Raw genomic sequence first — 23,110 nt, forward strand, 5'->3', positions numbered from 1 at the left:
GAGCTGAGGGACCCTTAGTAAGGGACAGGCCCTCTCTCAGCCCTGATTTCCTTATCTATAAAAACACCAAAGTCCGTGACTCTGTTGTATTTGGAGATTTGAAGTGCACATCAGCAGTGGACAGTCTTTGAACCCTGTACTGTGACTCTCCAACAATAACCTAAGACACCATTTATATGCAGTAGCAGTCTTCAGCTCTGGTTCTTTAGCTGCCTGAAGACTGTGCCCAAGTCCACTCAAATACTGGAAGACTCCAGAACAGGCCAGCCAGGATCTACTGAGTCTGACCCTACATTGTCTTGTCCTCTCTGCCATTAGCCACTGTTCCTGACCCAGACCTGCTGGGGTTTTCTGGAAGGAAATAGCAGATTGTATTTAGGGTATGGTTTGTAAAGTTTAGAGTTTAGTAGACACGAGGACAGTCTCTTAAGATGGTGTTGGGACACTCTGGGCCTTTGGACACTTAGAGAACCCAGGCAGCTTGCTGCATCCTTCGATACATCTGGTGTTTCAGCACTCACGGGGGCATCCGTAGATGACATTCAAGTGCTCCAGAAAACAAGAGCAGCAGCAGCAGCAGCAGCAGCAGCAAGAAAACTCCCTAAGTAAGGAAAGTCCAAATATAACCTTTTCCTATCAGTTCTGTTGAGAAATGAAATCTTTTAATTTTCAGTTCCTGTTTTATTTTGTTTACTTAAACATTTAGTACACACGTTGCGCGTGTGTGTGTGTGTGTGTGTGTGTCTGTATCAGAGGACAGCTTTTGAGAGTCACGTCTTTCTTTGTACCTTATTTGTCTTAGGGATCTGACTCAGGTTGTCAGGGTCAGGTGTCTTTACCCACTTGTCTTGCCAGATCTCAATTCCAGTTTTTGAAAGGGCTTAGTCTGGATATACTGTTTAGACTGGCTGCCGAGCCCTTATAGAGGGACGAGGCTCCTCCCTGCATTTCAGATGACGGCCACCAGAGGGGACTGTGCACCCACACTCCGTGCGACTTCTTAGCTTTGTCCTTGTAGAGGTAGGAGCCCTGTTCTTTCCAACCCTTAGCCCTAGAAAAGATTCACTTTTAGCTATCTCCAGTGGAACATTGTGTTCTCCAGGAGGGGCCTCTCCCCATTAAAGCTACAGTGACTGTGTTAGTGTCATAACACCCAGGTCTGCCCAGCCAAGTCTTGAAGGGAGTGCATTCTCTTAACATTCCTTCTTAGAGCACAAGAATCAGACAGGTGTGTGTGTGTGTGTCTGTGTAGTGGTACTCAGAAGTTGCCTAGAGTCACAACATCAAATCAATTACCTGGGGTACATCCCAATCATATCCATCCCCCAAAACTCCCACAAGGACCGCATCTCATCTCCCTCCCAACTCATGCCCTCCTTTTAAATTTATTTGTTCATTTGTTTATTTATTTAATCCACTGAGTCTGAATAACACTACCCATAAGCACATGAGTACTGGGGTGTGGGAAATCTATCAGTGGCCAGGCTTCTAAAGAAAAGTGGCTCTCCCTCCCCTAGCAATCATGAACTGCCAATGTGCCTCAGCGGGGGCAGAGCCCTGGGAGAACCCCCTACACCTGACCCTGTCCTCCGTGATGGAATTTGGATGGACTTTGTCTTGTGCAGGTCACCATAGCTGCTGCAGAGTTGTGTGTGTGAGCAGAAGCTACATCATGACCAGGGGACAGAAGTTCATGGCTCTCCTCCCTGTCCTTGACTCTTACGTCCCTTCTGCTCCCTCTTCATCCCCTTAAGCTTCCAGGACAGGCTCTGATGGAGGTGCTCTCATCTACGGTTGAACGCTCACAGCCGGTTTTTTCACACTTTCAGCAGAAATGCATCTCTGCAGAAACCACTGCCCACTGCAACAAGAACCTTCCCTGACCAAGGCTGGGTGGACACAGCACCAGACTATGGATCTGAACACAGATGTTTAGAAGGGAGTTTGACAACAGGGCCGTTTAGAAAGACAGCATCAGTAGGTACTTAAAGTCTCTTTAAACATCACCTGTTGCCTCCGAGGATTTCGTGTCTGTCTTTACGTGGCATTTTTCAGATTATGATTTCTGTGACCGTTGCATTTCCCTTTCATTTTCTTTCAGGGCCCTCAGCTGCAGCTCAGTTGGTGGGGTGCTTGCTTGCATGCCCACAGCCCTGCCTCTAGCTCTGGCCTTGCATAAAAAGTGGGGGTGTCTGTGCACACCTGCAACCTTAGCAGGAGGACCAAAAATTTAAAACGGTCCTTGGCTGCATAGACAGTCTGAGGTCAGCCCTGGCTACATGAGACCCTGCCTCTTAAGAAACAAAACAAATCACAAAACCAAAACAACTAGCTAGATAAATAGAAATAAAGTAAGTTAAGCCAATGTACTGTTTCACATCTACAACACTAGCACTAGGGAAAGCTGTACAAAATTACCATGAGTTTTCAGCCAACCCCGAGCTACAGAGTAAGACCCTGTCCCAAAACAAATGAAACAAACAAACTCCAGTGGGGGAAAAATAGGTTAATTAATGAAATGAAATTCAATCCAGGCTCACAGCAAGGGAAAAAGAAATGTTGATGTCAGCCTCCAGTAGTTTGGGCTTAATTCCAGTTTTACAAAGTTGGTAACTTGTTAGACACTGTCAAAAGAATGACCCATGGGGAGCTATGCCTTGGGGAACTGTGACAGAGGCTCCAGAAAAAAGGACAGAGGGCCTTTTACCTCAGGTGCATTTTGTTCCCTGGATGGTTCTTGGATGTGACTCTATGCCTCCTGTGACAAACATTGACATTCAGTTTATAAGACATGTTTATTCTTGTTGGATGTCAGAGCATAGCTACAGAACCCAAACTGGTCCATGTACCCCAAATCTGGATATGGCCTTCTCCTTGGCTTTTGTGCCTTCCCAGATATAATCTATTATGTGTGCCAGGCAATTGTTTTTAAATTGGACTCTCCTGAGAAAGTTCTGGGAAAGGGCTACTCTGTTAATATTTAGTATGTGCTTACTGGCATTTATTTACATGTTTTTATGAACTCAAACAACCTTCCTTAGATCATTGCTTTCATAGTTACAGTTGTCTATGAATGTACATTGAAATGGAAATCAGACTGTCTGCAGAACTAGACAGTGGTCTGCCCCATTCTTTCAGGTCTTCAGATCCCAGGTCCAGCAGACAAGATCTACACAGGTCGACTGAAAAGTTGACAGAAACCGAGGCTGGGGAAATGTTGATGCAGCTCCTTGGGTACTGGCCTGAGTGGGGCTCTGGGGTGGATTGAGGGAGAGGGAGCAGGGAAGAGAGGGGCCTCTGTGTGGGGAGCTGCAGCCCTCTCAGCCAGGAGCTTGGGACTGGAGGATACAGGCTTTTAAAAATGATTGAGATTGACTAGCTTTAGGGTCCTGGGAGGTCTCTGAGGATGAAGGCAGTGCAGAGCCCAGGCTGGCTTCGCCTGGTCCTCACCTGCATGTCCTGACCTGTTTCTAGAGCCTGTAAGATGCTGGAGACACAAAAGCACATGTGTGTGGAGGTGCAGGTCCCTGTCTAGCTGTCTTTCTTCTGAGCAGTTTCTGCTCCACCCCCACTTAAACTCAACTGCTATGCTTCTGTCTGTTAATAAGTCGACTCCAGCAGTGCCTTGGGCTCTATCTGAGGCTGTAGCTTTGAGGTACTTGATAGTTGCCTTGAGCAGCCTTGAGGAAACAGTGACTTTCAGAGGCTTGTCTTCATCCTGTTCCCTCAACATAAACTTCCCAGGGAGCCTAGCTAGCTCAGCTGCCTGCTGGTGCCCTCTCCAGCCCAAAGTCTCCATTAACGCCTGAGTGTGCATGGCTTGCTCACACCAGGTAGCCATTGAGAGATGCCAGGCAAATAAATGTGTATGAGGTGACTGTGATTACAGCGTTGGAGTCCCCAGACTGCCCTTAGAGCTGATGGTCACCTGGGTCCCATGCTTTGTGTCCCTCTTAGAACCCAGCTTTCTCTTCTGTCTTCACCAAGTAGCTGGCTCTGAGTTCTGCAACCCACTCACATGCTTAGCCAAGGTGACAGGGACCCAGCAAAAGGCAGCAGATGCAAGGATGGCACCCGCCGGCCAGTTGCAGATGGCCTGTGCTGTCCAGGCTGCCCCACGGCTACACCAGTACCAAGCTTCCTCAAACTTATGTAGAAGCTGGGTGTGGTGGTGCTTGCCTGAGGAACTGGGGAAAATGACCAGAAGATCAAGGTTAGCTGCAGTATAATAAGCTTGAGGATCCTGTCTCAAAATCAAACAAACAAACAAACAAATCTGGCCTCCATGAGCATCGCATGCATGTGGTGCACATAGACACATGCAGGCAAAATACCCATACACGTTAAGTAAATCTTAAAAAAGATAAAGCAAAATAAATATAAATAAGTGACAGTGAATGTCTGCCATTCAGAAGAACTTTTCAGGCTTCATTTTCCTATGAAAGAGTTCACAGGACTGAGAAAAAAATTAAAATCCTTGTAGAAAAAAATTACACATGTTATATATACCATATATGTACATACATGCATACATATATACATATAACATGTGTAGCACATCTAATAGATATAACATAACATATAGCACATATACCATTTATAACACATATGCTACACATATGTTACACATACATGTGTGTGCATGTATATGTGTGTGTTACTTCACATAATTGGATATCTGAGCTGGGCGTGGTGGCACACGCCTTTAATCCCAGCACTCAGAAGCAGAAGAAGGCAGAAGCAGGTGGATTTCTGAGTTCGAGGCCAGCCTGGTCTACAGAGTGAGTTCCAGGACAGCCAGGGCTATACAGAGAAACCCTGTCTCGAAAAATCAAAACCAAAACCAAAACCAAAACCCCCCAAAAAACAAACAAAAAACCCAAAGAAAACAAAAACAGTTGGATATCTGGGATCTGGAGTGTGTGCTGATGTTTCCCGGGTAACAGCAGGTGTGTATATATGGGGTGGGAATTAGGGAAAGATCAATAATTGTGTGGCCACCAAGCACTCCAGAGAGATGACCGCACTACCCAGAGCCAGCTGCCCTGTGCTTCCTGTGTTTTGATCTTGAGATCACTCTAAGAGCCGGGTTGGGCTTACTCTTTCCTGCATAGGTCTTTGGCATTTCAAGTCTATAAAAGTCTGGATAAAGGAATAGTATTCACTTAGTTATAGTTTGTGTTGGTGGCTAAAAATGAGCTTCATAAAACATACTAAGAGTTGTTTTGGAAAATGTTCAAGGGATTAAAAAAATTCTACCATCATCAATACTATAATACTTAAGAAAAAGGAAAAAAAATCACATAACCTCCTGAGTTGATTCATTATGTAGTGTTATACCCCATCCCACCCCCACCCCCCTTTTTAAAGACTTATTTATTTTATGTGCATTGGTGTTTTGCCTGCATGTGTGTCTGTGAGGGTACCAGATTCCCTGGAACTGGAGCTACAGACAGTTGTGAGCTGCCATGAGGATGCTGAGAACTGAACCCAGGACCTCTGGAAGAGGAACCAGTGCTCTCAACTGCTGAGTCATCTCTCCAGCCCCATTCCTGTTTTTTTTTTTTTTTTTTTTTTTTTTTTTTTTTTTTGTGTGTGTGTGTGTGTGTGTGTTTTGTTTTGTTTTGTTTTGTTTTTTTGAGGCCAGGCTTTATGTGCTTCATGCTGGCCTTGAACTTGGTATACAGCTGAGAATGATCTTAATGCCTTCTCCCGCTGAGTACTGAGGTTGCAGGGGTGCAGTCATGGATTTGTTTATACCCTTCCTTTTAATTTAGTTATTTTAATAGAACTGTTTCCTCACGATTCCTCAAACTAGCAGTCAGGCCCTGCCCTTCTATCTCTGCCCCCATCATCCATTAGTCACTAGTAAGAGGTCCTCTTCTGTGAGGGTCTAGGATCTAGGACAGTGACTCCAGAGGTCTCTGTTCTAGGGGGTGAGCATCATATTAGGGAATCTGAGTGTGAAGAAAGTGGCAGGAAAACAGAAGGTTTTGGAGTCTCTGGGTGATGGACCTGGGGCTGTCCCATGGTTGGCAGGTACATGGTGGTCTACAAAACTCATCTATGTTGGAGAGCCAGATTTATATACTATATGGACTTTCTACACAAAAAGAAGCACCGATGAAGGCTTTGGACCTTGGTTCCTTCCACGTGGGTGAGCTGAAGACGTGTTCAGGTGTGTGCAGGGACAGTTGTTGTATGAGACCTCAGTGTAGGGAGACATTGAGCCCGACCCTCATCTGAGCTGTGTTGTTCTACACATGCAATGGGAGTTCCGACAGGAAACTGGGTGGTTCTTGGCACCCTCCTAGGCTGTTACTGGGGCAGGGTGGTTCAGAGAGGTTTCTTAGAAGCCTTTGTGACCACAGTGGTTGTGGAGGATATACGCAAGGCTTACCACCGACTCAGTGTGATAGGGAACCGGAGGGTACCTAAAATGAGTGGCTTCAGCAAGGCAGCAGGGGGCAGCAAAGACCCCAGGAACCCACGCCCTCCTGACAAGGTAACTGCTTATCCCCAGATGACTACAGGTGGGAATGTGAGGTCACCTGTGGGAACACTGTCCTTGATTGCTAGAGTTTCTAAACCTTTCACCTAAGCTAGACACCTGCTGTCTAAATGGAATTGGCTAGCCTTGGAAATGACCCCAAAAGTATATAAGCTTGAGGGTTATATAAATCATACTAATAGTCTCCCATTTCTAACTCGAATGCCAGGCTTAACCTAGGGGTTAAATTGTGATGACTGGTTATTATGTTTATATTTTCTACAGGGCTTTGTAATAAACATTATCTGTAAACAGGAGGTAGGGTAAGAGAGAAGAGAGACATTTCTATAACTCAGTAGGCTCCTTGCTGTTACTTCTCACGGGTGCCTCTGGGGTTGGGGTGATGGAGCCAGTGGACTGAGGAGGCTGTTAGTAGATTAGCTCAGGGAACTGGTTAGTGGGCCTGTGTGTAGAATGGAAGGAAAGGGAGGCATGGCTCTGTAGGCCCTGCCTACTTCCCGGGACCTGGGGGTGCTCTGTGCACTTTCCCAGTCCATCATTCAGCCTCACTGTCTTGGAGGAAAGGATTGATTTTATCTTACAGCTTGTAGCCTTCTACTGAGGGAAGTCAAGGCAGGAAGCTAGAGTAAGGAACTGAAGCAGAGGCCATGGAGGAACACTGCTTGCTAGCTTGCCCTTTCTGGCTTGTTCAGCTTGCTTTCTTATACAACCCAGGTGAGCTGGGCTGTCCCATGCCAATCATAATTCAAGAAGATGTTCCATAAGCCAATCTGGTGGGGACATCTTCTCAACTGAGATTTCCTCTTTCCCAAATGATTCTAGCTTGTGTCTAGTTGATAAGAAACTAACCCAGACACACTTTCCCTCCATTCAGTCAGTCAGTCACTCACCAGATGCACAGTTCCAGTCAGTACCTGATCTGGCCTCAGGGACAGAGCAATGAATGAAGCAGAGGAAGTAAAGTCAGGAAAACCCACAAGAAGCTGTGAACAAGGCCTAGCATAGGTCTGCTAGGGCCGAATAACCTGAAAAACAGGCTGTGTGTTGTCTGAGTGTTGTGTGTAGTTTCGTGTTCCTGGATGGTAGCACTCATGCACACCCACCCAGGAGCTATTTTAGATCTGAAAATAGAAAACACACATACACACACTCCAGTTATTCTTAAAATGCCTCGGCTAGGCCGGGCATGGTGGCACACGCCTTTAATCCCAGCACTCGGGAGGCAGAGGCAGAGGCAGGAGGATTTCTGAGTTGGAGGCCAGCCTGGTCTACAGAGTGAGCTCCAGGACAGCTTGGGCTACTCAGAAAAACCCTGTCTCGAAAAAACAAACAAACAAACAAACAAACAAACAAACAAACAAGCAAACAAGCAAACAAGCAAACAAACAAAAAAATGCCTTAGCTAGCTCAATGACTGGCACTCCTAAACCTTCCCCTGCTACTCCAGGCCCAGTCGGGGAAGTGGCCAGAGGTCATTTACCCCAAAAACTCACATGGATGGTTGGCTTTATCTCCTCTGCCACTGTGTCCCTTTCTCCTCTCTCCCAGTCTTCCTGATTCTCTGTGTCCTACCCACACAACTCTCAGTGTCCTGACCAGTGTCAGCCATTGACTACTGACAACATTATTGATAGATCAAAAACCAAATGAGGGCAAGGAACTTCAGCGGCAGTAAACACAGATTCTCTATTAAATCAAAGTATCAGAACCACACCTACATCTCACCTTTTCTGTCCAATTTAAAAAACAAAAAAACCACTTTTTTTCAGACCTAAATTGAGCATAACCACAACAATTATGTAAATTACAAAGCATTATATACAATTAAAATCCAGTCCATCATATTTGTCAATCAAATAAAGTACTCTACCATTATTCCTAACTTAAAAGAGTTACAGTTCTATCCCTGATTTATGCTTAGATTTTAGCCTGTAACACCATCTGAAAACCATGCTTTTTACTCTATATCATGTCTTTAATGTTAATTTAAGTTTGCTTATGGGACTATAATTAGTCTTCAACCCCATCAGAAATCTGAGAATGAATTAAACATTCTCTGGATATATAGGAAGCAGCAAACACAGCTTTTCAAACTTAAAAAATGTAGAGACAGCTGACTGGACAGTCTCGCATTCCTCAAAAACATTGGAGCATTAGTCTTCAGCCTTCTGGCCCAGGATCATCTGACCGACCTTTGTAAAGCACAATTATAAAGGATCCTTTTACCTTGTCTTGGCAGAGCTATCAGTTGCCTATTCTGCATAATGTGTCCATTTTGGACAGTCTTTTCTCTGTAAATGAAATAGGCAAATTTTGTCCAATGGCTACCTCTCCAGGATAAGTAACCTCGCCTGGAGGTAAAGATGCACAACATCTTCTTTGAATTTTGAAGTGGGTAATGTCAGGAGCAGACATGTCTCTAGTCAAATGATCCTTAATAATGATATCTCTGTGGCTATATATTGCAGTATGTCTCCTTTTCTATATATAATTCTCAAGGCCTAAGTTGATGTCTGACATAAGTTAGACTCCTTGCCTCCTGCTTTTGACCTAATTATTTTTTAAGATCAAAAGCCTCGATATTTATATATCTCTGTATTTAACTTTAGGTAAATTCCCTTCTACTTACCATATAAGCCTATTTACAGGCTCTAGTTCTTATACTATACTGACAATCCCAGAAATCTTGAGCCGACCATGTTCATAGATCCCGAGAAATTGTCCTGGCAAGACTTTTTACATATCTTTAAAGCACTTGTTCATTCATTTTCCATAACTCCTCTCTTCTAATTACTGTATTTTAAATGGCTTTAATTACTTTGAATTGTTTTGATTATCAAAATGAGTGTGGTTATGAGTCTGGTGGTTGTGTTAAAGTTCCTCTGGGAGAGAGGTCAAGCTATACCCTCACAGGAGGTTGCAGAAGGCTTCAGACTCCCACTCCTGCAGGGTGATCAGAAAGAGGCAGATGACAATGGGCCCCATCGTGCATGTAGCCAATACTTACCAAATATCAGGCACTGTGCGGGGCACAGTAGAGTGACCTCTGGCAACATTCCCACTTTGTCACTTGCTTCTTTTATAAAGCCTTCTTTCACAAAGAAACAGAACTAATATTTTGGGTACCTGGTGCAGAAAACCTTATACATTTGCTTAAGTTACTTTTAATAGAAGGCTTAGTTTTTTTTTTTTTTTTTTTATCACTGATGACAGCAAGCAATGTCCTCAGAAATGGCTGCATACAGGTGTCTCCATGTTAGCAGGGATTTTTCTTTCCAACTATATTTCCGGATTAGCTTCTTTCTGTGGTTGGCATTCTGCAGCATTGAGTTTGTGCTTCATCAGTTCAGATGCTCACCAGAACAGATGTCTTTGCTTTAATTCTAGAAGTGTCACCGCCTTTGGCTAGGCAGGGTCACCTGCTCATCTGCTGAGCTCCTGCTTGCCCTTTCTTGAATCTTTGACAACAGGGCAAAGATTATTCCGCAGCAGAGGGATGTGCTGTGGTTGACAAGCAGCAGGTGGTCTCCGCAGCAACCTGCCAAAAGAGGGGGAGAGCTGAAAAGAGGGGCCCCTTTGAAGGTCCAAGCCTCTCACCACAACCATGTAATCCCTCTCGGTAGTTAGTGCTTCAGCCTTGTTCACCCAGGGTCCTTCCAGATGTCTCACGGTTTGAATTTTCATATGGATCCCTGAAGATAGATATTATTTTACTAAATTGCCAGCTTGAAGCTCAGGTTGCTGTATCCTGCTGAAACACACAGCTAGTTTTTGGTTGGGGTGACAAGCAGGGACTTCACTAAGGAGGAGTCATGGCTATGGCCCTTGCATCCACCCATCTTCCTGCACGGTTTGCAGTGTGGCTTCATTAATATTTCTGTCTGGTGATGGGAATTGAATACCCCTACCCCAGATTTCATGCTCCAAAGACCAAGATGGCCCTTTGAGGAAGATTTGCCATGGTTCACCTCTCAAGGTACACTTGAAAAGGTACCATCATTGAAACGGCACATGGTTATCAACAGCTAGAGAGAGAAAAAAAAAAAAACAGCTGTGTGGATGTTAGCATGTGTTTGCAAGGTGCTGGATGTCTCGGTATAGATATTCTTTTTCATGGTTCTGTCTCATTTTAACAGACCATGCCATTTTACTTCTGGTAAACAGATGGGATGATGGGGATTGCTCTTCGTGACTGTGCCAGTGCGAGTTACTGGTTTTTCCTGTTGGTCAGATTTCTTCAAGGACAAACATTCACTTGCTTGGCGGAGAGTGCGGAGAGTCGGGGAGTGAATGAGTAACCTCAGAGCTAGGAAAACCACACATCACCCTCTACAGGAAGAAGTGGCAGCCGCAGGCAGCCAGCCACAGGCTGTGTTGGATTTCCAGGACAAGGCTGTGCAGTGGACACAAGCCCTTAGTGCAGCTGGTTGGACTTGGAGCCTGGCAGGTTGTGTTTTCCTTCCTGTGTGATCTGCCAGGTCCTTTATCCCATTACCCCTCAGTATCTCCATGTCTACTTAGATGGTGTTGTCAGGCTTAAATAGAAGAGCAAATTTCAGGTCCTTGTCACCTCTGTGCAGCCATAGGTAATAGGCCAATGGTATGTGGGTTAATGGTCACAATAGCTATCTTTATATGTCCGTCATATAAAGGACAGATGCAGATGGAGTTACTTAGTCCACTCACCAGCTGAACCCTGTGAAGTTGGTGCCGTTATCCTCCCTGTGGGGTAGATGAGGAACTGGAGTACCTGTGCACATGAGTGGGTTCCAATCCTCATGTGTTTTAGGGTTGTGGGCACCACACATAGCCTTTGGAGGGTGACTGTTTTACTTCACTGTTAGCGAGGTGCTTATCTGAGAGCACAATTCCACTCTTGTTTCTGTGCCTTTTCCCTATTCCTGGCAGAGGGAAGGGACTGAGAACTCTGGGAAGGTGCAGCTCCTAGAGAAGGATGTCTTTGAAGAGACAGTCTCACCCATAGTGTGGGCACCTTATGGACAGGGTCCAGCAGGCCCCACTATGGAGTCTGTGCTTGGCCTCTGAGGTAGGCAATAATCTTTCACCTGAGAAGAATAGCCTGAGAGTCTGTCCCAGCCTCTTGAGGCCCAGCTGTCTCACACCTAAGTCTCTGCTTGCTCAGCTCTGTGTCTGCGTGAGAGCCCATGTATAGTGAAGCTGCCAGGTCAGGATGGATCCAGATGTCCACACTGGGGTTGGAGTCTTCTTGCTACTTTCCTCCTTATTCAACAGGGTGAACCTTAGCAATGAGTCCCCATTGCTGGCTAGTTATCTGGCTTCTCCTGCTAGAGTCATGTGGGAGGAGCCATCTGAGGGGCTGTATATATGTTTAAGATCATGGTGTTCCAGAAATTATTGTTATGGTTGAGCTTCTGGGTTATTTCCATCCTCTTGGAAATTGTTCCTTAAATTGCTACCAGATGACGCGTGGGAATGTTCTGATAGTCTATGGCAGAGGTTCTTAAACTATGAGTTGTGAACCACTTGGGGGTCAAATGGCCCTTTCACAGGAGTCACCTAAGACCATTGGAAAACACAGATATTTACATTATGATTCATAAGAGTAGCAAGATTACAGTTATGAAGTAGCAACAAAAATGATTTCATGGCTGGGGTCGCCACAACCATACTTAGGGGTGGTGCCGCAGCAGGAAGGTTGAGAACTGCTGGTTTATAAAACTCCGAGGTCCAATACCAACATTTCTTGTCTGCCCACACTCATTGTTACCTTTAAAAACTGCTCTATGAGCCAGGTGTGGTGGTGCACGCCTTTAATCCCAGCACTCGGGAGGCAGAGGCAGGTGGATTTCTGAGTTTGAGGCCAGCCTGGTCTACAGAGTGAGTTCCAGGACAGCCAGAGCTACACTGAGAAACCCTGTCTCAAAAACAAACAAACAAACAAACAAACAAACAAAAACAAAAAACAACCAAACAAAAAAACCCCTGCTCTACGAAAGCAGAGGTACTCTCTTCTTTAGGTTTCTGTTTTACTAGGGAAGGTGGGCAGTGTTTGCTACTGTTTAGTGGGTAGGGTTTCTTCTTCCACCTACACATGACCAGGGCATATCAGTTTTTAAAAAAAAACAAGCAGGGCAGTGCTGGCTCCTGCCTTTAATTCCATCACTCCTGAGGCAGAGGCAGGAGAATTTCTGTCAGTTTCAGTCTGATCTATAGATCACGTTCCAAGAGAGCCAGGACTACACAGAGAAACCCTGTCTCAAAAAAACCAAAACCAAACCAAAACCAAAACACCCCCGACACACACACAAAAGAAACCAACTAGTATCTTACGATTATAAAATTAGTGTATGTGAATCATAAAGTTTCATATTCCAGGAATATGTAACAGGAAGTATGATTCAGGGAATAAGTGGCTTGGTTAGTCTTCACCCTATGAAATCACTACTATGGAATTGGCTTTTTAAGAATTTTTAAGACAAATTTTACTGTTTCTTCCTTGACCTTGACAGCTTTGGAAAACCCATTCATGGCTCTAGTCTCTTAAAAGGTGTTTTATTTAGTGGTATTTTTGACTAGGAAAAGCTATGACTTTCTGAGCTAGGGACATGCACGTAATCCCAGCTGCTGAAGAGGCTGAGGCCTGAAGATTGGATTTGAGGGCAATCTGGACGACTCAGGGAGATATGATTAAAAACCAATCTATTCAGAGATACAATGTATCCACATGACTCTTCCAGATTTGGGACTCCCCAGTGACAAACTCCACATCTCCCTGTCATGCTCAGCTGCCCCCTCTGCTGAATTCAGTGCTGTGCTTTCTTCCTGACAAGGGTGCTGTCCTTTTGCAGGGTCAGGCTAGGGCACGGGAGAGGATGTCAGCTGCCCTCTCTGCAGATCTCTTTTCTCTACCTGGTCTTTCCATGAGCCCCACCTGCCCAACAGCCTGGTCCTGGTTCGTCCAGGGAACTGGGGAGTCACAATCATATGAAAGTGTGAGCAAGTCGGGGGCAGGCGGAGAGTGAACTTGCAAGGGCTGGCTGGGTCCAGGAATCAAGCTGTGTCCCAGAGGGGCTGGGAGGAGCATCTCTGCTTGGGCAACCAGGTGAGGTTGCCATGGTGATAACTATAGTAACTCTGATCAAGTGCTGGCCCTGCTCTCTCCCAGCTGGAAGATGAGGTGCCCAGGAGAACAGCTTTGCAATGCCCTATGCATTCAGACAGGCTGTGTTTGGTAGAAATATTTGGTAAATGACACACAATTAATATATTCTGGCTGACAATTAATTTAACTGGCCAGGAAAAAAAGAAATCTTATTTCTTAGGTACCTGGAATGGGACTGCCTGGTTATGCATATGTTGAAGACCAGCCCCTCAGCTACCACCACTGTTATTGCCTTAGTCCATAGGGTCCTATGAGGATCTGGGGAGTTAATTAGCATGAAAGGAACACCATTGGGGCTGGGGAGAGGACTCAGGATAACGTAATGCTGTGTAAGCACGGGCGCCCATATAAAAGCTGGGAGCAGTGGGCTTGCGTGTGCCTATAGCATCAGTAAGAGGGAGAGGAGAGCCAGGCATGGTGGTGCATGTCTTTGATCCCAGCACTCGGGAGGCAAAGGCAGGCGGATTTCTGAGTTTGAGGCCAGCCTGGTCTACAAAGTGAGTTCCAGGACAGCCAGGGCTATACAGAGAAACCCTGTCTCGAAAAACCAAAAAAAAAAAAAAAAAAAAGAGGGAGAGGAAACTTAAAGCGGATACTGTGAACTCACTGGCCGGCTAATTTAATAACTAAGTTCCAGGTTTAGTGCTAGGACCTCTCTCAAACAATAAGGTGGTCAGTGACAGAGCATGACAGAACATGATATCCTGATGTCAACCTCTGGCCTACCCCAGCACAAATGGTATTAATGCCATGAAAATACTAAAATATTAGCTTCTAGCTCCTACCCCCTTTTCCCAGCTGCCTGAGTGGGTGACCAAGCCCTGAGGAGGTGCTTGCTGTTTGCTACAGCGCCTAGATCCCCTCACTGCTACAGGGCCTAGATCCCCTCACTGTTTCCCTCACAGGCAGCTATCAGGGGTGGGAGCAGCAGGTCACCACACCAGCCACCTACAAACATTGGTATTGAAGGTCTGGCCTTGGCTCATGCCCCTACCTCTACCCCAGGCCTGTCTTCACGTCGGACACTCACATCCTTCTCCTTTCTACATGTGCTCCAGCAAGCCCGCCTCAGGCTAGGCTTCACCACCCTAACTCACTGACAGTTTGGGAGTAAACAAGTTTTTATGTGTGGCCCCAGTCACTGCCAAGAAGAGCATTTGTGGAGCTTCTAATTACCCTGGAGACTGCGGTGGGTCCTGTATCAGAGTCAATAAACTGCTGTAAGGGATGCTGGCTAATTTGAGAATTTGTGGTGTCTTAGTCCCTGGGAGCAAGAGAGCATTAATTAGAAACGCTCGTTGTAAGGCCTCAGTTTTAGGGCTTGGTTGTGCACATGTTGGGCCACCGACCTGCTGACTTATTAGCTGCTGATCAACATAGTATTGAATGAAATAGAAAGAGTTTCTTCTATTTCTCCCTTCTTGGACAAAACCCAAATAGTAACACTTGTTTTCATTTATTAATTAATTTATTCACTTTGCATCCTGATCACAGCCCCTCTCTCTTCTCCCAGCCCCACCCTCGCAACCCTCTCGCTTCCATCGCTCCCTCTCCTTCTCTGAGGAGACGGGGAGGCCTTCCCTCCCATGAATGTGCCCCACCTGGCACATCAAGTCACAGCAACACTAGGTGCCTCTCTCCCACTGAGGCCAGACAAGGTGGCCCAGCCAGGGCAGGAGAGTGACAAAGACTCTTACCGGGGGTCCATAGGAAGTAGGAGAGGGTCAGGCCACGGGACTTGAACTTACCTCTGTTTTGTTTATCATTTAGATATAGTTTGACATGTTTGCTTTTTTCCCCCTTATATTATTTTTACATAAGCTCAAAAAGATAGTTTGAGTTCATAGTGATTTTTAATACTTATTTTATTTCTTATTTATAGGCAGGGCGTGGCTGTGGGCCTGTGGGTATGTGTGTGTGTGTGCATGCTTGCCCACAGAGGCCAAATGAGGTTGTCAGATCCCCTGGAGCTGACGTTACAGGCAGTTGTGAGCCATCTGACCAATCTGTGTCCTTAAATGCTCCTAACTGCCAAGTCAGCTCCGCAGACCTTCATGGTGATTAAAAACATACTTTCTAAGAATGATTTAAAAATTGCTTTCTAAGAGTTACTTGCTCTAAATTCGTTTTAAATATTCAGAAAAGTCAGCCATGGAAGTTTTTAAAGGGCTGGAAGTGTAGGTCAATTTTGGAACAATTGCCTGGAATGCACGAGGCCCTGTAATTGTCCCGGGCCCCTGCAGGAAAAAAAAAAAAATGTCCGGGCCTGGTGGTACCTGTCTGTAATTGCAGCACTCAGGACTTGGCTGAGGAGTGTGTGGATCTCAGGCTAACCCCAGACTCCATCTCCTGTCTTGAAAGAAAGAAAGAAAGAAAGAAAGAAAGAAAGAAAGAAAGAAAGAAAGAAAGAAAGAAAGAAAGGGGGAAGGGAAGGGAGAGGGGGAGGGGGAGAAGGAGAGGGAAAGGGGGAGGGAGAGGGAGGGGGGAGAGGGAATAGAAATTAATATGAAACTATACTTTAAATACAGTATTATGTGCATTTGGAAACGTTTATGAGTCTTCTTTTAAAATAAGGTTTAGTCGCACTGTATTGTCCAGCCCAGAGTTACCAATCCCAAGCAATACTGCCTCAGCCTCCTGCTGCACCTGAAGGCAGACACTCCCCGCTTTCATGGGTCTTCATTTGCAGATGAAAGAAAATCTGTAAGATTAATGTCTTTGTATTGTATCACTATTGCCTGTGTGTGTGTGTGTCTCCACCTGTCTTTCCCCTTCTCCAGTGCTGCCTTCATGTCTGGGTTCAGCATGTGTGCTGGTGCTGTGAACTCAGAACCTCACACCAACACTGACACAGCAAGCACTTTGCAGAGTGGGCCATCTCCCCAGCCTCTCCTCTTGTTTGTGTGTGTGTCATGTGTCTGTGTTTGTTTTGGGGGACAGTGTCTTACTATTTTGCCCAGTCTGGCCTGTAACTCTCTATACTGACTAGGCTGTCCTTGAACTCAGGAATCTCTAGGCTTTTGCTGGGATTAAAGATGTGTGGACTCACACACCTGTCTCCTTTGTTTTCTTGAGATGACAGCCATTTTGACTGGGGTAGATGAAATCTCAAAGCAGATTTAATTCACATTTCTCTGAAGGCTAAGGATGGCGAGCTCCTTTATTTGTAACTCCTTTTTGAAGAATTGTGTAATTAGCCATCTCCTCACTGGATGATTGTGTGTGTGTGTGCAGGGCAGTGGGCACTGGGGGGATAAAGGGAGTGGAGGAAAACCTGCGACCCGCCAGAGTTCCGGTGCTCTGGGCAGGCGGACAAGGGAGGGCTGCTGCACGCTTTTCATGGGCCCCTGGTGGGTGTCTGACTGTGGAAAGCCACTAAATTCCAGCTCAGTGGGTGGGGTGGACAAGGGGCAGTCTTAGGTACCAGGTTCTCAAATACTTCTGGACACAGAGGAAAAGCTGAGAACAGAATGGGGGGGCCCAGGGATGGCTCAGTCAGCCCCTGGGCCAAAGGGAGGAGAGAGCAGGGAAGAGGTGCTGGGTGGTTTCCACAAAGGCGAGAGTCCTTGGTCCGGTCCATGGCTGGAGCACAGAAAGGCCTTCTGGAGGGAGGTTAGATGCGGCTTTTTAGGGGAAAGCCTATCCCATTGTTCAAGCATGTCAGGCCTTGATGAGCAGAGACATTCTATGGTTTTAGAGCTTTATTGTAGAAAGGCAGGGGAAAAGAGAAAAGGTAGAAAGAGGGAGAGAGGCTGGCCATGGCCACGTGGAGAGAGGGGGAAGGGAGAGAGAGAGAAGGAGGGCTAGAGATGAGAGTAAGAAAGGCGAGAGCTTAAAGAGAGTGAGGAGAGGCCAAGCAGCTCCTTTTATAGTGAGCTGAGCTACCTTGCTGTTGCCAGGTAACTATGGGGAGGAGCATACCTGGCTATAGTCAGGTAACTGTAGGGGTGGAGTCTAGCCAGAATGCCAGGAGCTTGGGACATTGTCCGTGTGACTTATAGTCACAGACTTATGGAGTTGGGCTCTGTGGTGTCAGGCACCTGACTCTGGGAACGTGGCTCACTTTTCTATCCCTTGTAGAGTTTTCTACTGGGTCGCCAGAACAAGCCTCATTCAACCAAAATAGGCTGCCTATCACGGCCCCGTGTGTGTCTGTGTGTGTGTGTGTATTTGTGTCTGTGTGTTTACCTCTCAGATCCCCATCCCTGAGTACTAAGCATCTGTGGGTACTGGCTAGGGCCTCTTTTGAAGATGGTTTCCTCTTTAAGAGATTGGTTTTTTGGGTTTTTGTGTGTGTGTGGTTTTTTTTTTTTTTTTGAGACAGGGTTTCTCTGTGTAGCCCTGGCTGTCCTGGAACTCACTCTGTAGACCAGGCTGGCCTCAGAAATCTGCCTGCCTCTGCCTCCCAAGTGCTGGGATTAAATGTGTGCACCACCACTCCCCGGCTAAGATATTGTTCTTCGCTGATCTTTTAAGTTTTGCTTACTCTCATTTTTAAATTTTTAAAGATGTTTTTATTTTATGTGTATGTTTGAGTGCTTGCATGTATGTGTGTACACTACATGTGTGCCTGCTGCAAAAGAGGTCTGGAAGATAGCTTTGTACTCCCTGTACCTGGAGTTAATAGGGAGCTGTAAGTCACCAAGTCAGTGCTGGGAACCACACCCAGGTCCTCCACAGGGCAGCTTGTGCTCTTAAGCACTGAGCTATCAGACAACCCCCTTTGGGGTCATTTTCTGTGCTACCACAGTGCTTTTCAGAAAGTCCTTGCCTGGCCTTATTTCTTGACGTCTTGGGGCCAAGATGGCTCAGCATGTAAAGGGGCTTGCTCCAGAACCCTGTGGCTTAGTTTAGCCCCCATAGAAGGAAAAAATCAACTCTTACAAGTTACCCTGTGTGCTCCATTTGTATACTCTGGCATACCCTCTCAATAAATACATATGCCTTGTTATGTTATATAACTATAACGGTGTGTGCTTATTTCTGGCTGTTCTGTTCTGAGTCTGTAACAGTACCATGCTGCTCTTGTTGCGATGACTCCATATTATAAGGACACTGGACATTGTAAAACTTCCAGCACTATTATTTCTGCTAAGGTCGGCCTTGACCATTTGGAATCTTGTGCTTCTGTATGAACTTCGGGTTTCTGTTTTAGTTTTCCTAGGTCAATGAGGAATGCCACTGGGGTTTGGGTGGGGATTGCAGTGAACCTGGAAAATTGCTTTTGGTAGTATTTTCACAATTCACAATTCTTTCTGCAACGGTTCTATCAAGTGTTTCTTTTGTGTACCATGGAATGAGAACTGCCTGAGTTCAAATCCTGGCTTTGGCATCAGTTAGCTTTGTGCTTTTGGGCAAATCATTTAACCTGTTAAAGCCTTGGTTTCTTCCTTTGGGAAGTAGGAATAACAATAGTATCTATTCATTGTCTTGAAGACAGAATGAGTTAATGTTTGATAGGCACTTAGCACAGTACCTGGCACACAGTATGCACTCTGCAAGGGTTGGTTTGCTAAAAGGAAACCTTAGCTGTCTACAATAGAGGGACTGAGGGTTCCCATCTGTGCAGGCTGGAAGCTGGTGCTGTTGAGGGTCAGGTGCTGGTGACCAGATTCCATGTTTTCCTTCTGAGCAAAGCGATCTGGTATCTTATTCCACACAGAATGGGGGCAACTCTCCAGGGGACTCATGGGAAGGTAGAGTCCGAACACAGAGTCCTGGTTAGAAAAACACACACACACACTCAGGAAAGAACTGGGGGCTCCCCAGGAGAGTTTTTTTTTTTTTTAAATGACAGTCTGCTGCTGCTTGATTAAAGAGTAGAAAATAATGATTCTTTCTGGAGGGATCTGAAGCTGTTCTACTGGGCTGTGACCTCTACAGGCTCAGGATATGGATTTCTGTAGGATACAAGGAAACCTCTCACTATGCAAACATGTTGCGGTTCAGATGGATACAGTTGCAGGGATGGAGGGAGAGCCACCCTTCAGCTTCTAAAAGTGTCTCCAAATGGTTCAGAATCATCATTCATAGCCTCTGGATATTTAAAAACAACGTTTCCAACAGTATATTTTCAAACAAATCCGTTATAAAATATCCCTTTAAAATATCCCATGGTTTCTATTGATTCTAGCAGGTCACAGCTGGCTTCCCTGTTTGAAGTTTGGTGTGCCATGCATGCCCTGGTAATGGGGTGAGAACACCAATGGCTCAGACACTGGCATACTGTGTGCACTGAGTAAGTGTCCTGTGGTTAAGGGAGAGGAGCGGCCCTTTGGCTGTGCCATTGCTTATTATCTTTGCCACCTCACTGCCAGAACAGGGAGTACTGTTGGCCTGGGCTCCCTGACAGCAGATGTCAGGAACATTCAGGAAAGTCTCCAGATACTGGAGACACGTGGATTCTCCATTCTCTAAGTTAGCCATAAGAAGACAGACAATGTGCCTGCTTCAAGGAGCCCATGGTTTCACTGGATTAATCAATAGCTAAGATCTCTATCAATTCCCATTCTGTACAAATAATGCTCTGCCTCACTGTCTGAACAAGGGACTCTTGGCTCTTGTCCTCAGCACCACTAAAATCCTCATGGCAAGTCACTGGGGACCTCTTGCCAATATAACGATGTCTCTGTTCTCCTGACTGTGCTCCACTGACTAACTTGAAGGATAGCTGTCATTTGACACCCCCCCCAACGCCCCCCACCCCCACCCCCCACACACAATGTTCCCTGACTCAAGTGTTTTCTTGTCTTGGCAGGGTTCTTCCTGTGTTTGTAGGCCAACTGCTCATGAATGCTCTCTGCCCTTTGTATCCAGCTGTGCATCCTCAGCTCCACCCTGAAGGATGCACAGTGACCTTGGGCAGCTTCCCTAACTTCCCCCAATCTTCAGTCTCCAACCTGGAGACTCTATCACTTCAAGTGTGATGTGTCTGCTTATGGGTTCTGTCCCATCTCAGTTCTCCCCCTAGACCTCCTCTCTGTTCCTAGTTGGGTCTGGAATTCATAGATCATCTTTAATTCATTTATTTCACCTGTCTCTCATCCAATGCCTTCTGCCACGGTTGGTCCAAGTTCTTGCCATTCCTCATCAGGGTCACTGCAAGACCATCTTACCTTTGTACTGTCCTGTGTTGTTTCTTAGAGCTTTGTTCATATTGCACTAAGGGCCGTCCTTTGAAAGCTTAGACTTAGTTTGTCTTCTGTTCAGAGCTTGCATTTCACCTAGACTAAAATCTAAAGATCTTGCCTATAAAACACAGAGAAACCCTGTCTGGAAAAACCAAAACAACAACAACAAAACAAAACAAAATAATTTACATCTTTCAGTTTGCATGAAAATGTTTTTATTTTACCTTTCCTTAAAAAAAAGTATGGTGGGGCTGGTGAGATGGCTCAGCCCATGAAGACCCTTGCTGCCAACCCTGAAGACTCAAATTTAATCTCTAGAACCCATGAGGCAAGAAAGAACTGATTTCCTCACATTTTCCCCTGACCTCCAGTCACATGCATGGCACACTGAACCCACCACACAATAAATATCATAAAAAATTAAAAACCTCCAGCTTGTGTGGCCTTCGGGGAGACACTGGGGCTCCTCAGCCTGTGTGTAATGAGGGAGGGATCTTGTCTGAATCGAAGCCATGAACATTGCATCACCTAATGGTGTCCATTTGGGAATTACTTGTATGTTAGAAATAAAGACAGATCCTGGGCATCAGGTCTGGCTTTTGGTTGCATCTGGGTTTAGCTGTAGATTTCATTTTCACGGTTGAAAGGTTGACTTTTCTGTGGGGCTGTGGAATTTTTCTTTTGGGGGGGTCAAGCTGGGGTGTGGTGTGAAAGTAGCTGCCCAAGTCTCTGAAGGAGTAGTCTGCCTCACGCCCCAGGCCATCTGTCTCAACAGTGGTCCTCTTTGAGTGGCAGCCACTTCCCCTGTGTATCTCATCCCTGAACACTGGCCTTTTCTTTTCTCTTCTAGACCCAAGCGGCCGAGGCAGAACAACTTCTCCATGTTTCCCTCTCCCAAAGCTTGGAATTTCAGAGGGGTAAGTGTCCATCCTAGGTGACCCCATCCCATTGGTGGGGACATGGTATGCTGCATTTCACTCTCCTGACAAGCTTCACCCATGTGTTCATGTATGGATGCCACAGCCTGCCCTGGACAGAGCATGTGGCTGTAGAAGACTCTTGTGAAAACACCAAGCTCTATTAAGCTAGCATCACTCCGTGCTCCTCTGCTCCTTGGAGTGGAGGGAAGGGGAGCGAGCAATCTGCCAGTCTGATGATGATGTGCAGGTGCAAGCCTTCAGGGGTCAAGGCACTCGTGAAGTTTCCTCAAGTACAAAACACCAGGCTCTTCCTGGCCTAGGAAGGGTCAGGCAGTTCTACCTCTTGGTGCCATCATCTTCCTTGATATGAGTGTGATGATGTCAGTCATGGCACATGGAGGACCCGAGGTACTCCGGTGGCTCTAGCTGGGACCTTTGGACCTGCAGGGGTGTTCTGAGTTCCTTCACTCCCAGACCATCACCTATGAGGATGCTCTCCCCACGCTCCTGAGCATGCTGTTCCAGCCCTATCCATTTCACCTCTGATGCCCAGCCCTCTGTGGACAGTTGTTATGAAGCTGGCTTGCAAGCCCTCCCAGGTGCCCCCGTGTGTCTTACCACTGTATTTGGTTAGGTACCTCCTGAAGTACCTTGGAAACTTGGAAGCCTCAAGTGGAAGTGTGTTGAGATCTTGTTTATTTTTTGTTTACTGCTCTATAAGTAGACCTGGCCTAATGCCTGGTTTGTTGAAGGAATGAAGGGCACCTATCTTGCACAACATCCACGTGACATTGTTAAATTGTGTGTCAAGTCTTTAGTCAATGCTATTTTGATTTGTTCTAACTGGTTCTAGACATCCTTTGAAGTTGTGGATAGAATGCAGTCCTTTATTAAAACTGTGGGACGTGACACTGATTTAAAATATTTATTTATTTATTTATTTATCTGCCATTTGTGGGTGTGTGTGCAGCATGTGCCGTGGCACATGTGTGGAAATCTGAGGACAACTTGCAAATGGGAGTCAGTTTTCTCCTTCCATCGTATAGGTCCAGGGATTGACTACAGGTCATGTTTGGTGATAGTCACCTTTACCCAGTGAGCCATCTCACTGACCTGATGTTGTATGGGTGACAGCATACTTTTCATTGAGCAGGAGGAGACTGTGCTCAATTGTACTGACTTCTGGGGTAGGTGTGTGACTGGCTGAATTAGGTGCCTGCTGTTGATGTTTTTCTGGATAAGACCACCATTTCCCAAGTGGGTTCAGGGGGTGATCATGATCAGCAAGAGATAAAAAGGCTTGTGGGGTGCAGTATATTTGGGACATGCTGAATGTGCCGTATAAAATGTGTTCACCACTGTAGGACATGTCAGAGATGGGATAATGTCTGGAGACTCCAGAAGT

General features: G+C 45.9%; 1 protein-coding gene across 3 annotated transcripts in view; it reads left to right on the forward strand.

The window, feature by feature from the left end:
* The window catches only part of Arhgef3 (Rho guanine nucleotide exchange factor 3), a 289,545-nt gene that overhangs the window by 71,002 nt on the left and 195,433 nt on the right, over positions 1-23,110 (forward strand). For all 3 annotated transcript variants that reach the window (XM_021181453.2, XM_029468792.1, XM_021181454.2), the window contains exon 3: positions 21,636-21,702. In XM_021181453.2, the coding sequence (XP_021037112.1) occupies positions 21,636-21,702 (67 nt within the window). The remainder of the gene's footprint in view (positions 1-21,635; positions 21,703-23,110) is intronic.

This window comes from Mus caroli, chromosome 14 (assembly GCF_900094665.2).
Source record: "Mus caroli chromosome 14, CAROLI_EIJ_v1.1, whole genome shotgun sequence".
Lineage (NCBI taxonomy): Eukaryota > Metazoa > Chordata > Mammalia > Rodentia > Muridae > Mus > Mus caroli.